Below are 15,684 nucleotides of genomic sequence, written 5' to 3'. Positions count from 1 at the left end.
CCAGTAGCAGGGCTGTGCTCAGTTGGTGAGAGCATGGTGCTAAAAACACCCAGGTCATTTGTTTGGTCCCTCTATGAGCCTTTCACATAAGAGCTGGGCTTGATGATCCTTGTGGATCCCTTCCAACTCAGAATATTCTGTGATTCTTTGATCCTCTATCAAATAGGAAACACGGCCAAGACATGGGCTTTTCTTCTGCCATCCTCAAATTACTTAATCACATTAAGCAGCAGACAAAAGGGAAAGGAGTAAGATGACAAAGCTGTTTAATCAATTTTGACAATTCCTATTTGCTTTGTACATCTCTCTCCATGGCACATGTTTGGGGAAGAAAAGTCTAGTGGAACAGCCTTGCCGGAATAAGTGAGGGAGAAGTGAGTGACGTGAATGAATTAATTTGTTCTGATTTCTAAAGAAAAACACTACACTTCGGTTTAAATGCATAATCTACCAGATCTTGAGTAGCACTTAAAAAAAAAAAAAAAAAAAAAGGTGGCATAACAAACACCTGATTGTGGGAGTGGAGTTGGGTTGTACAAAGGAGTTGTCAATGGAGTTGGAGAAGGCAGTGCTCAGCAAAGGCTGTAGGATGTTGTTTAGGACCCATGGAGTAAGATGTGGAGAGGCACTGATACTGTGTTTACCCAAGTTCCTCTAAAGTACTGGCAGAATACTCACCTTCCCCCAAGCTGACATGGTACTTTATTGGGTCAAGGAATTTTTCAAATACTAAAATTGGAATAAAAGTAAAATGATAAATGTACAGTTCTTGCTGACTGTTCACAGCATCTGTTTTTTTATTGGAAACTGAAGGAAGCAATGACCTTACACATTAAAAAGTGATTATGTAAGAAAGACAGAACATCTTATTCCACCTTCCAGAGTTTGCACCTTTACAAAATAATTAATGGGTGTGCTGTGCAATCCCAAAAGCAGCAGGAGGAAAAGAGAAGCGTATTTTGGAGAGAGTGATGACTGAATTTCTTATCCCCATGATAAAAATAATTACTGTAATTAGAAACATCTCAACTGTCTGCAAAATTTTTGTAATGCTCTAATTACAGTGTATCATTGTAGACAGGGTAAACAGTTTTAACTCTGAAACTTCTTTCCCATCTCTTTCTGTCACTCTTGCTAAAAATTACTGATTTTGATATGACTTCCACAGGCGAAAGAATGCCTGCCTCTCCATCTCATACCCTGTTAATGTTTTTTTTTTTATAATGGCAAAATAGATGTGCAGTTAGTAAAAATCACCACTGTAGAACTGTGTATTTACAAAACAGATTAGAGCATGTCCTTTGTTAAACACTGCATCTGTCAGAATGCTCTTATGATACTGAACAACCATGTAATCATCACACTATGATTGTATTTTCCACTGTAGATTAGTGCCCAGTCTGGGTCACAAGTATCAGAGGTTGTGTGTGCCTTTCCTGTAAGGAAACAAATCAAGTCTATTTTGCAGCTGTTCTTTCCATGTGTTTCTGTAAAGCAGTACGAAATACTTCCACAGCGAAATCAACATCCCTTTTAGTAATGCACATAGGAGGTTTAATTCTGAATGTCTGAGGAGAGAGAACAAAAAGAAAAAGACATGCTCAAATTGTATGGAAAGAATATGGTTTCAAGCAGCCTCTCTGGGTCAGCACTCCCCTTCCACCCCAAAAAGGTGTGGAAAAAAGGAGAACAGTATTACAGGCAGTGAGGCTTATGATAAATGCACTCTGAAGTGGAGCAATTTTGAACTTGACTGCATTGAATTGCATCTGACTCACAACCCCCTCTTGATAACCTAACTGCCTCCACAAAAGACCTAAGTAGGGTAGGTCGTGTCTGCAGCTCTGTTACTGCAGACAGAGACAGAGTAAAATCTCAGATGGATTGGTACAAAGAAAGAGACAGACGTATTTTCCTTTCTTGCAGCTCTACTACAGGGAAGAGTAGTATCTGCTGAGAGTGGCAGCCTTTTGGATTGTGTCAGCTGATTTGCCGTTTTATCATAGGCTTTTTTTAAAGGCTTTTAAGAGAATGCATTATGAATGAATCACTAAATAGTATCTTATAGTTAGGTGCTGTAGCTGGAAAGCATGTTGATCAGGAAAGGATATATCTGCAGCTTGTCAAGAACATAGGCTCTTAAATCTGAATGTTTGATCTGTGTTTCCAAGAGTATTTATCTTCCATAAGACTCTTAATTTCAGATCTTAATGTTACCTCCTCAAAGGACTTAATACAGGAAGAGAGGAATAATGGTCTTTCCCACCCACAGCCCATGCCAAAGCAAACACTCACAGGTAAACATCCCTGTCATCAGACAGAATGAGATTTTACTGCACTGAGCTGCAGCTTGTTACCTGCCCTCTGGTCTGTGACTTGGGGAAGAGCTGATGAGGTGACAGACGCAGTGTCTGATTTATTTTAGCTACCCTCCATCCATCTCACATGGAAGCTGCCTCTGTGTCAGAGGGCTTCACTGACCCAGCCAGCCCTGAGGCAATTCTCTGCCATGAACTGAGTGCTGTAGGGAGCTGGTGCAGTGTCCTGGTTACAGCCTGGAGTACATCCTCAGCTGGTGTGGGCTGATGGCCCTCACATCCAGTTCTCTCTTTTGTGCTGTTGCTGAACTTGCTGTCAACACCTTTTTCCATTTTTTTTTTTTTTAATTAGAACATTACCAGCTCCACAGACTCAAAGAACTACAAGTTTTATACTGATGTGTCAGGTGATAACCTAAACTGTTCAAAGATTTGGTCCTGTGTATTAATGAGTTCTAGTTTACATAGACTGTAGTACCATGGTTTTCTAGGGGAAGTTGTCCCTCTAAAGGAAAACTCCAAGCTTTGAGCTTGTTCAGAACATTTGAAAAGAATCAAATAGCTCCTGCCCAACTTAAAAATAAGCAACATTATACAAAGATACTTCCTAAGAGTATACATTTTCTAGTTTATTTACTAAACTAAATTATTTTAACTTGAGGGGAATAGGGATGTAGTTCACAAGGATAGAAAATAAGCTTTATTTATAACCAGAGATTCAGTACCTGACTGTAGAGCCCTCCTCTGCCAATCAGAACCCCCATGTCTTTACAGTCTTCCCAGATCTCACTGATCTCTTCAGCTGGAAGAGGGCGTCGACTGTCCTAAGGCAAAGAAGTATTAAACTTCACTTAGATATTCTAAATTAGTTCTGTGCCAAAGATGTATATTCCAGTCTCTCCAATAAATCCCACCTCTAGCTGAAAATGTTTGCTGCTTAAATTATCTGCTCTCATGAGTTTGTGTAGTTAAGGTGCATGTCACTGTTTGCCCAAAACTTGAGAAACAGCTGAATGATGGAATGTTCCAGCTCATTTTTAGCCAGAGCCATATTTGCCCACTTCACTGTTTGCTTTTTAACAGGAAATATTTATATTATTTTGACTGAAATAAAATGTGATAAAACTTTCAGTGGCACTGTAAATTGAAAGGAATGTAGAAGTCACTAACCTTATCTGTCACCATCTCTACTCCGATCATAAGTCCCTTGCCACGGACATCTCCAACAATCTCAAATTTATCCCGTAGTTTAGCCAGCTCAAGCAGCATGTATGTTCCCACATCCTCACTGTTTTTTTGTAGACCATCTTCTTCAATAGCCTGGTTAAAATGAAGCACCATGAGATTGTTGCAGGTAAAGCTTTCAACACATTCTGTTAATCCCCTTTTAACTTGACACTATATTTATCTCACTTCCTTGCTGTGTTCCTTCAGTGCTCACATTTTCCTTCTCTTAAAATCCTCTTAACAGTATCAGAATACACTGGCACATAATACTTTGATGTTTCTGTTGCATTTGTCACATTTTACTTATTACTTATGTTTAATCCAGTAATTCCTGCTCACATTTACTTGAAACTGGAAAATGCCTGACCAGAAGGATTATTTTCAAAATCTTACCAAAATATTTTAATTTCTTCTCAGCATCATGAGCAGAATATAATTAGGCAAGGCTTATCTATGTGTGCTAGGCAGCGAACAACTTGAGTGCTATAATTATATTTATCAACAACATATTTTTTAATAACAATCTTTTCTTTGTTCTTTGCTCTGTCCTCTACCAAAGTTCTTATTTGCAGGCACATACTGGCACATACAAACAGACCATTAGATGAACTTTACATCTGCATTTTGAAAAATCACATTTAAAAAATAATTACAGAAGATAAAGTAATTGTTTCTACTGTTTTTTTCTTTTTTTCTTTTTCTTTCAACTCCACTTTATTCTTCCTGACTTTAACAGTCTCCTTGTAATTACTTCAGAGCCAGGCTCTAAGTAACTTCAGAGCTAAAAAAACTCTGAAATGTGGGTTCTTTATAAAATCATCCATCTTATTAATGGCTTAAACCCCCCAAACCACTCAAGAAAGTATAATGAATAGCAACACTGTCTGCTGTAATGAAGTGAGCTTCAGGAATGAACAGTCTGTACATAATCAAGAAAAATTAAATAGTTACCTACTACCCACTGACTGATCTTCTACAGGCTAATAAGAGAAATATGTTGCAGCACTTTCTACTTCTAATGGTCTGATCATTAAGGTTTTTTTAAGTGTAAGGTAAAAGATGTCGAGTTAAAAATGTTTTGTTAAGCATGTGTGTCAGAAAAAAGATTTGCTTTAGATGTGGATTTGTGTAGTGCTATGAAAGAATTAGCTGAAACTTTTGAAAAAGTACTCTCCTACAATTTTATTAACAATGTGAAGAACCTAAGGGAGATAAAGATTATTCTGAAATCATAATCAGAGGGCCCCTACTTTTTCTAGAGATTCGAAAATTTTTGCAATTAAACTAATCACGATTTTTTCCTATGCATAGGGCACACTGGCCATGTATGCAGCACACATGCATATGTTTATGCACTGTATTTAGTCATTTTAAAAAATTGCCCACATAGAAATCGACACATGCATTCTTCAGCTTTTGGTACAAAAAAGCTGTGGTACAGATCAATTTATGCGTTCTTCCTACATCAAGAACTGCAGCTCCAACTACGCAGGCCAAAGGGTTTCCTCCATATGTATTAAAGTGAAGGTTTTGAGCCAAGGAATTTGCAATCTCTAAAAGAAAAAGAACAACACTGATTACTCTTTCAGTTCATAGTATCCCAGAATCACAGAATCACAGAATGGTTTGGGTTGGGAGGGACCTTAAAGATCATCCAGTTCCAACCCCTGCCAAGGCCAGGAACACCTTCCACTAATCCAGGCTGCTCAGAGCAACATCCAACCTGGCCTTGAACACTGTCAGGGATGGAGCATCCACAGCTTCTCTGGGCAACCTGTGCCAGGGCCTCACCATCCTCACAGTAAAGATTTTTTTGCTAATATCTAATCTAAACCTACTCTTTTTCAGTTTAAAGACATTACTCCTTGTCCTGTTACTCCATGCTCTTGTAAAAAGTCCCTCTCCATTTTTCTTACATTGGAAAGCTGCAGTTAGGTCACCCCAAAGTGTTTTCTTCTCCAAGCTGAACAATTCCAATTCTTAGAGTCTTTCCTCATTGGAGAGGTGTTCCCTCCCTCTGATCATCTTGTTGGCCTTCTCTGCTTTGTTTGGTAACTGTACTTAATTGCTTTAACATTTATTACTGCAGCAACAATTACATTTGCTGTGGTTTGACTCTGATTCTACTGGAGACAAAACAGCAAGACGTCCTGAAAATAAGTCTGTGCAAAATATGAGTATTACCAAAAATCACAGAGTCTAGCAGATGCCAAAAAACCCCTTTTTTAAAAAAGTCATGCTTCTAACATATGCTGTCACCTGACATCTACAGATTTTCCTCACTGGGTTCAGCCAGTCAGGTGCAGGAGTCAAGCAGCTGGGTAATATCCTGCCCTATTCACTCACAGTACATTTGTCAGTAAAACGCTGAATTCAGTGAGGATTTCCAAGCTCTTTTGCCAGCTCTACAAACCACTCACAACTAACTAGCTTAGTTATACAGCTAGCTAACCCATTTAAATGCAGCTTTGTACTATTACAGCACAACACATGGTGAAACAAGTGAAGTAACGAGGATCCAATTAATTTGTACAAAGATAGATTGAAATAAAGTTTGTAAGTAACACTCAGCTTTTTAAACACACATCTCTCAGTATGTAATTATCATATATTATATTTTGCAATTACTCTGTTTTAAATCATAGCAGAACAGAACACTTATACCTTTTGTTGTAACAACAGCTGCCATTGGGAAGCCATTACCAATTCCTTTTGCCAAAGTAACGATGTCAGGGACTACACCATGTGTTTGAAATCCCCAGAAATGGCTGCCTGTCCGTCCAAATCCTGTCTGTACCTTACAAAGGAAAAATTCAGAGAAACACCCTTCACTTTCTCACACTTTATCATATAGTTTCTTTTCTTGTCTTTCTATTTTACTGAGTTGTATTAAATAGCAACTACACCTGGAGTCATCTTGTATTAGGATCCTTATTCAGATGGCTCTGCATAAAATGCTATTTATCATCATTGGGGTTTTTCTTTCATGTGATAACATGTTATCATGTCTTAGGCCTGGTGGGATGCACAAATAGGATGCAGCTTCCATTGCAAAACGGAGAGAAAATGCAGATGCTTACACATTTAAAAGCATTAGAAGCATTTGATACTATTTCAATGTATTTTTAGCTAAGAAAATTCTATTTCTGTAATGTATTTTCAAAGGTACAGTAATCAGCTCTCTTCTGTACTTTATGTGTGTCAACAATACTCACAGGAGGAGTTGTTTTGACAAATACATTATTTTCACTTGTATCACAAGTGGCATTTGTTAGCTGCATGTTTGTGCAAATCAACTGCTCCCAGAAGGTAAGGACTGAAGTCTGTTATAAACTTCATTACCTTTGCCTAAAGTGAGAATAAAGGCAGTAAAAGCTGGGAGGCTCCTATGCTTGGAAAGAGACAGTTTAACACAGTGTTAAGATATGAAGTGCATAGCATTTCACTTAGATTATTTCCAGGCTTCACTTGGATTCTTTTATGATAATTTTCAAAGGTACCCTGAACTGTAGAATTCTTATGTAAAAAATCCAACTCACTTCATCTGAAATGCAAAGGCCCCCTCTTTCCCGGATCAGCTGATAAGCTTCCTTTAAGAAATTTCTGGGGTACTGAACAGCTCCATTAACACCCTGCCAAGAGAGAAACACAATGTCTTCAGGAACAAACAAGGAAACATGAGTTCTATGTGAGAAAAACACCTAGCAGCCCTCAGGTAACAGCAAGACTGTTGTTTAAAGCTTCTGGCTTCAGCAATGAAACATCTTCAAATAGCTCCTGCTCAGGTCATGCATTCCCTTTCCACAGTGCTGCGTGCTGTTCCTTTAGCTTGCTGGCATGAGTGTTGTGAGGCCATGACCACTGTAAGACCAAGTCAATTAACAATAAACTGCCAAAACAAGGACCTTGAAAATCTACACACAGCAAAACCCAGAAACTGTGTTTGATGGTGAAGTTGACCAGGGAATTCACATTCCTTCTTTGGTTAATTTGTTTAAAACATTGCTTCCTCAATTTCCCTTCACCTTGACAGTTTGCATTTGGGTTTGAAATTCAATTTTACCCAACACCTGGACCAGAACACCTTTTAGGACTCAAGTACATAAGTGCTTAGAAAACAGCAAAACCAGAGAACTGCTCCAATTTTCTTTGCAGTCAAAGTTCTTACATTTTTTTCCTTGCCCAGTATAAATTCTCAAATTTTCCTATTGAAAAACCACATATACAGCAATTGTGAATGTCAGGTGAAACATTAGGAGAATGACTCCTGTGGCCACCACTTGCTGAACAGCTGTTAAAAATACAGCGCACAACATGTCTAAAAGATGGGGAAGGGGGCTTGAGTAAAAAGTTTACAGAAATAGTAAGGAGAAAAGCAGTATGAGAATTGGAAGAAGGTATTAGAAACCAAACAATAGCATGCATTGTATCCACTAAATGCAGAAAAAATATGTATGTTTAATCATGACTCTGTGTTTAATTTCATGAGCAAAATTCCAGCTCCATTGAAGTCAGTAACAAAGCTGAAATTTCAAGGTGCATCCCATGCATCTAATCTTACAAAGATTTAAGGTGTTTAAAGCACTAAAAAATCATTATAAAAATCAGCAAAATTCAATGTTCAGGTAGCAGCTAAAGAATAGCAGATTTGAGTATTTCACATTATTTGTGCTATCGTAGCTGAGAAATGGCAAACTACCTACTTGAATTGGTTCAGCAATAAATCCAGCTACTGTCTTGGGCACTGAGGTATTCAGAGTGTCTTTGAACTGTTCAATGTACTGGTCTTTAGCAATACATGCACCTGTTTATAGTGGAAACAGTTTGAAGGGAATTTACTTAATGAGACACAAAACTAGCTTCAAAACATGAAATTACACATCTAAGCAACAAATACATTACTGCGTGGTAAATATCACCTCTCAAATGAGCAGCAGAAAGCTAAACATTAAAGGAGAGAGTCCCTCCTTCTCTCTTAAACCACGAGTACTCTAAAGTTAGTGCAAGTAGGAGGATTCTGGACAGAACAGCTGCATATCAGTTTGTACTTAAATAAAGAACAGAGCAATTAGTATGGCTAATGCTCCTATTCACTAGGGAGGGCAAAGCTAAAAACACATTCGATTACATGTGCATACGAATTAAAATACTAAAGCTTGTTGAAACAGTAGAAAAACTGATTGCAATTGTTAACTGCAGAGCAGTAGATGAGATTTCACACTATGTTGTGCATGGAATGTTTTTCCCCATGGAAGACTTTTGCCTATTGCTGGCTGCAGGTTGTCATTACTATTTGCCTTATTCCAATATAAAAGCTGGAAAGATGCCAAAACTTCACGAACAGCAGAAAACACTATCAACACTTCTGCTCTTCTTGGTGTGCTAAAGTGAGTTCCACAGCTTCCAGAGATATCATGACAAATACTGGAAACAAAGGCTGGGATTTCAAGAGGAAATCTGAGAACATGCTGTCATCCATCCCAAATTTTTCCCATTGGGATGCAGGGTCCTGCAATTATCTGCAACATTTTCTTTGGTTGTCCTTGCAAAACTTAACCAGACATCTGCTTTTCTTGAGGAGGTAACTATATCCTATTTTCACAGCTCTCTAGATTCTGTAATCTGAAAGCCAAATTTTTGTCATGGACCAACCTTCAGTACAGCTACATTTTCGAACAGTTTGCACCGGAGAATCTCGACAACGGCTGCCTCCCCATGGACCACGAAAAACATCTGGTAACATTGTCTGTTAAGCATAAGAGAAATAGCTATGGATTTGATGACACCTCTCTAAGAAATCTTTCGATTTAATGACTAATGGCAAAACAACAAAAAACAAACCCATCTGTTGGAGTCAGGGGGCAAATACAATTCAATGAATTTGTCTGAAGAACACTTAGGAATGACACCAAATTTCCCCCTAACAAATTGGTGGAACAAAGACAGTTTTGGAACTGACAGGTTTGGACTATTCCAGCAATACTCACTCAATTGATTTCTTTCCTTTTTTTTGTTCTTTAACTTAGTCAACACATTGATTAGCAAAGAGTAATGGCAGCATTTTAAGAGCTGCTGGTGGTATTTCAGTAATCTGAAGTATAAAAAAAATCTGCAAAATAGAGCAAGGCAAGCAGATCTAACACTATGAACTTCAGCTTTCTAGTCCTTGCTGCTGATACAAGACCTGAGGCAACTCAGAGAAGTTGGGATGCTGCTGTAAACGAGCCTTCCTATGCTCAATACTGTGGCTGAGCTGTCACCTCTAATTACTGGGTCACCAATGCCAGCTTCTAGACAGAAACTTACTCCTGTCTGCCTAAAGGCAGGGTCATAACATATTGGCTTTTAACCTCAGTGGATCTCCTTAACAGATATGTCTCCTGTCTTGCTGAAATAGGGTTCCTATTCATTACAGTGAAGGATTTGCTGCAGACCACATGAAAGCAGCTTTGTACCGATCTGCCAAAACAAACTTGAAAAAAGGGGTTCAGAATGTTATTTTGCTCCTTATTTAGACTCCCATGCAATAATTAAGCATGACTAAAGAATTGCAAATCATGACCATTTGTGTTATGGCTGTCCTGACTCAAAATTAGCCTATGGAGCTATACACAGAAGAAAAGGGGACTCTGGCTCCTGTTGACCTTATGCAGCAGAAACAGCTACACCGCAGGTTTGATTAGTGACCAGAAAGCACTTGAGGGCAGAAAACATAGCAATTGCTGAAATATACAAATAAATTGTTAGTCACTCAGATTATAAAAAAAATTAAAAGAAAAATCTCACAGTTGTACAGCCAAAGCCATTGGCAACGCCATGTTTATAAGGAGTCAGAGATGTCAAACCCAGCGTGTAAGGGCTGCCTCCATGGTATCCTCCCCTGTTGAAACAAACAAAGCAGATCAATATCATTCATTTCCAAGAAGTGTCTGGAGCAATATCAAATTCTGAGAAGCCATGCTTCTGAGCTATAAATTGTTGGGAAAAATGTGCGTTGTTGCACCAAAACAAATAAGATTCCTACTGCCATTTTTTCCTTTGCCTGTTTACTCTGACTGCAATATCAAATATCAAATATGAAGAAATGTTTGCAAGGAGATGAGTACAATGATTGGAACCAACAGGAATTCGGACAGTGCCTCATGAAGTTCTGCTGTAGTACCTGATCCCTTCAGAGCAAACATTTCTGTCCTCTGAATCTTGGAAGCAGCTGCTGTCTCCAACAGAGGGTGCCAGTCATTAAACTGGATGGTGGTTTGCTGTCAGTTTTATACACAAATCAAAAGTTGGTTTGTGAGAATACACGAGCAAGCTAGGTACCCAATGTTCTGTTGATCACAGCAACAGAAAGATACAGCTCTCCATTAACACAGCCTTTTATTCTAATATTTGAGGCCCCCTGGGCTGTGCAGTAAAGTGAACTGTTCACACTGCTGTCTGCAGTGTACTGGTGTTCAGCCCAGCTCCATCCCTGTCATTAAGCCAGAAGAGCTGTTTGTGTACCTGTGCAGTGAACTGTGGTTCAGTGCTCTGACAGAAAAACAAGGCAGCAAAACAAAGACAACAAAACCAGCTCTCAGCCAGAGCAGTTCCCTGCTGAGTTCACTGCACTGCTGCTCCAGAGGAACCTTGGCACCCCCAACAAAGGGGCACTGCAGAAGAGAAATGAAGGAATAAGCAGTTGCTGAATCTTGCTCTGGCCATGAACAAAAGTCTACCAAAGCACAAAACAAAAAAGTGTCTAACCTGAACACAGACATCAAACCATTTTCTAAGTTACATAAGCAAAAACTACAGGTTGCATTTTTACTGCAAACTAGTCCTAACATGCTGTATCAAAACTTTAGCTCCTGGTTTACACCTCTTTGCCAGATAAAGTAATTTTATAGCATTCTCTTCTGCAGACCTGGGGTGAAAGACTTCTCTGTTATTTCTTGGTTTTGGCATGTTGAGAGTGATCACACACTCGGAGGAGTTTTGTAAAGCTCTGTTGGCATTACCTGAGACAGATGATGTCGAAGTTACGAGTGTGTAGCCTTGCCATGAACATAGCTAAATCATTGGCTTCTGACCCACTGTTGGTGAGATAAACCACCTGTGAGAGAACACTTGGGATCAGGACAGCACTAAAACACCACCTTCTTCTTCAGCATCAGACCACGGCACTTCATCACGTGATGAGCTATAGCCTAGCACTGCCACAGGGTGACCTCACCACAATAAAATTAGGGTTGCCCTTACAATATAGGTGAGAATTAAGATCCAATTATGTGCTCAGGGAGAGCATAAAAAATCCCAAAGGGTTTCTCTTTACAGGTTTCCCTAAAATGGAATAACGATCGAAAGAAATTAGTGTTGGCTCAAACTAAACATGACATTTTATTGGTTTATTCTCCTTCCATCTTTAAGATTGCAATAGCCTCATACTCTTCTGCTACCACAATTTCATTTTATCACCAATTTATTTTAACTGAAAACAAAAATTACTTTTCCTACTGTTTCGCTGCATATGAAACGTGACATTTATGTGGTTTATTTATTTAAATGTCAGTAAAGCTCACTACACAAAATACTGTCAAACACTTTTCACTGTGAATTTTCAAAAGATCAAGAAAATTACAGCTACATATAAGAACAATAAACATCTTCTTTGTTCCTTCAGTAATTTTTAAGCTGGCAAAGCCTCTCCACAGTGAAAAGTGCAGGGACAAAACAGAGCAGGAGCTTGAGATATTATGCTTGTCTACATTTAGATCTAAAGAAAAGGCCCTGAGGACCCTCATGCTCTTTAGCTGACAGTCTGTATCCCCATACAGATTTTCTCTCTAGAGATGTCATGGCTCTCACTTATTTAATAAATACTTTTTACAGACAGACACCCACTTTACCAGCCCTTGCTCCTGCTGGGAGCAATTTACCTTCAGTGGATCTGGGAAAAGAGAAGTTAGCTTTTCAGCATACTCGTGGATTGGTGGGTGCATGTAGATACTGGTGGTGTGCCACAGGCGAGCCAGCTGCTTCTGGGTAGCCATAGTTACCTTCCTGCATGTAGCAAAGCAGAGACAAAGGGATTAAATTCCACACACATTCCACACTCGTACATGCACATACCTCTGTGATATTGATTCTGCAAATGCAGATGCTGCACTGTGTGCCAGATGGATGAACGAGTAGGCTGAATTAATGAATTCTTCAAAATGTAGCAGAAATTGAACTCGGTGAGATACATGACAATTCAGTAAATTGTATTCTGGTTTTAGTCTCACAGTGCTGCAGATTAATGAAGAACAAAACAAACATAGATGTCTCTTCATGTATTTTATACCATAAATCAAAAAGCAACATACTTACGGGTGACAGTGTCCAACACTGACAGTGACAATTCCAGCAAAGAGATCGAGGTATCTTCGTCCTTCATGATCAAACAACCACTGCATATGTCCCTGGTGCAGCAGCAGTGGCTTCTTGTAATATGTTCGCAGTGAAGGTGCAATATTTTGTTCACGGATGTTCTGCATACGTTCATACGGGTAGGACTGAGTGGAATAAAACAGTCAATATCCACCTATGCCTTCTGAAGATCCAGACTGATGGAGTTGTCATGGATCACATAAATTACACAGCTGTCTACAGCTGTTGTTCACAGGACTAAGGTTATAACATATTCTGACACATAGAAGGTTGTTCTACCAACCTCTGAAGCAGCTTTTGAAATAAAACTGCTGTTCTGCATGTTATCTCTTCCGTAAGCGTTTTCTAATGAACAATGTAGAAATCACGTATTTGTCACACAGGTACATCTACAGGTTATATCCTGGTTGTAACAGTTGGGTTGTGACCAAAGAAGTAAATTTTATCATCATATTTAATGCACTGACTATGAATAGCAGACGAGTCTATCACTCAAACCCAGTAGTGCAGTTTTATTTAAATTCAGTGTAGTATGCATGACTTACTTCATATTTTTCAGGTACAAAATCACAAGGAGGCATTTTTGCTTGTGTGGAGACAGAACTTTTCCATTTCTGCTGCCTAAAGGCAACTACAAAATAGTAAAAGTATTATCAAACACTTGGCAAAATGTACATCTAAAAGATTTGCTCAGTAAGCTTGTTGAGACAGCACACAAGCTACAGTCAAAGCAAGTTTTGGAGAGTTTTTTTGTGTGAGGAGCTGCCTTCGGGAAAAATAACATCTTTGTAAAGACAGAATACATGTAATTTTTTTTTAAAGGCATTTATCTCTCACCCAGTAAAACAGAAGGTTTCAGTTTCCCATGGACTTCTATTTTGACAGAAGCAGAATTTTTATTTTAAAAACAGGAAGTGTCTCTAATACAAATTCTTATGTGGAAGCAGTGGGTGAATGCTCTCCAGTCAGGAGCCCAGGGTGACTGCAGCAGCAGCAGAGCTCCCAGGGAGCAGGGCAGAGTCCAACAAACCTGAACGAGGTGGGCAAAGCAGGGTTCACTGAGAATGCCCTGCATAACCAGAGCTGAGTCAGGTCCAGGGTCCACCCAGGGTGCCCAGCCAGGAGCAGCAGTGAATGGGGCCAGGGACAGGCCTGGACACAAGGCTACACCAGAAGGCCAAGGTCCATGCAGCAGACAGAGATAGCTGGACTGGTGGCAATGCTCATAGCACAGCTGAAGGGTCAGGGCTGAGATGAAACAGAGTTCCTGGGCAGGGGGTACAGCCTTGGAAGAGTCTGCTCAGGGGACCTGAGCTCTGCTTAGGGCCCTGACAACTCCCACTGCCATCTTCCAACCTTGCTCCAAAATCCTGGGAACATTACACCGTTCTGCCTTTCACTTAACTGCAAATGCAATTCAGCAGGTGTGAGAAAGAGATACCTGACTGCACAGCGAGGCTGTGGAGCCTCCCTCGCTGGAGATATCCAAGCACCATCTGGACACAATCCTGTGCCATGTGCTCTGGAATGGCCCTGCTGAGCAGGGAGGGTGGACTAGATGAGCCATTGTTGGCCCTTCCAGCCTGACCCATCCTGTGACTCTGTGAGGACTTAAGAACACTCTCTTTCTGCACCTAGGATACTCTCTGCTGAGAGTTACACATCTGATTTTAAAAGCCTAAGGTTTTAAACAATTTCTAAACCACGTGTGAAATGTAAATGACTGAAAGTTTCCTGAAATTAATTGCATACACTCTCACTTCCCTTACAACCACTTACAGCACTAAGGAAATAAGCATCTACAAGAGCCCGGTCTCAAAAAATTAATTGAACTTTTTCCACGGGGTTTGCAGCTACACTGAAAGTACTTCTGCTCCGCGCACAGACACGGCGCTGCCATCCTCCCAAACCTGCACGGAGCGGCTGCAGGGACCCCCGGAGCCCCGGCCAGCCCAGCTCCGGCAGACTGCCCGAGCGCCCCGCCTCGCCATCCCGCCCTGTCCCCGCCGGTCCCTCACCGCTGCCGAGCCTCCGCAGCCGCCACGCCATGTCCACCCGCTCCGGACAGCAGCACCGCCCCGACACGTGTGCTGAGAGCCGGCCGGACACACCGAGCCGTGCCCCTGCTGCCATCCCGTGCTGTGACCCTGCTCGTGTCCCGTGCTGTGACCCTGCTGCCATCCCGTGCTGTGACCCTGCTGCCATCCCGTGCTGTGACCCTGCTGGCACCCCGTGCTGTGACCCTGCTCGTGTCCCGTGCTGTGACCCTGCTGGTGTCCCGTGCTGTGACCCTGCTGCCATCCCGTGCTGTGACCCTGCTGCCATCCCGGGCTGTGACCTTGCTGCCATCCCGTGCTGTGACCCTGCTGCCATCCCGTGCTGTGACCCTGCTGGTGTCCCGTGCTGTGACCCTGCTGGCATCACATGCTGTCCACTCAGTGTCATCCCGTGCTGTCCCATCTTGAGTCATCTTCTGACACGGTTTGACTGTGAGCCCTTCAGAGAGCACTGGACAGGCTGGAGAGATGGGCAGAGAAGAACTGTCTGAAATTCTGCAAGGGCAAATGAAGGGTCCTGCAGCTGGGGAAGAACAGCCCTGGGTACAGCACAGGCTCAGGACTGCCCTGCTGGAAAGCAGCTTTGCAGAGAGGGACCTGGGGGTCCTGGGGGACAACAAACTGTCTGTGAGCCAGCAGTGCCCTTGTGGCCAGGAAGGCCAAGAGAATCC

At 41.0% G+C, this 15,684-nt stretch overlaps 1 protein-coding gene across 1 annotated transcript; it reads right to left on the bottom strand.

The window, feature by feature from the left end:
* Window positions 1–761: 761 nt before the first annotated feature.
* AGXT2 (alanine--glyoxylate aminotransferase 2) lies at window positions 762–15,136 on the bottom strand. Its single transcript, XM_085043385.1, has 14 exons — window positions 14,975–15,136; window positions 13,502–13,587; window positions 12,897–13,081; window positions 12,464–12,587; window positions 11,546–11,640; window positions 10,332–10,425; window positions 9,198–9,291; window positions 8,249–8,349; window positions 7,085–7,177; window positions 6,210–6,342; window positions 5,010–5,098; window positions 3,489–3,638; window positions 3,044–3,142; window positions 762–1,568 (listed from the first exon to the last, which is right to left on the bottom strand). Exons 1-14 carry the CDS (start codon window positions 15,087–15,089, stop codon window positions 1,458–1,460), a joined length of 1,569 nt encoding a protein of 522 aa, XP_084899511.1. The 5' UTR covers window positions 15,090–15,136; the 3' UTR covers window positions 762–1,457.
* Window positions 15,137–15,684: the final 548 nt, after the last annotated feature.

Source organism: Lichenostomus cassidix, chromosome Z (genome assembly GCF_008360975.1).
Source record: "Lichenostomus cassidix isolate B80296 chromosome Z, HeHo_3.0, whole genome shotgun sequence".
In the NCBI taxonomy this organism is placed as follows: domain Eukaryota; kingdom Metazoa; phylum Chordata; class Aves; order Passeriformes; family Meliphagidae; genus Lichenostomus; species Lichenostomus cassidix.
Note: the sequence above shows the minus strand (reverse complement) of the source record. Positions and strands in the feature narration are given on the sequence as shown.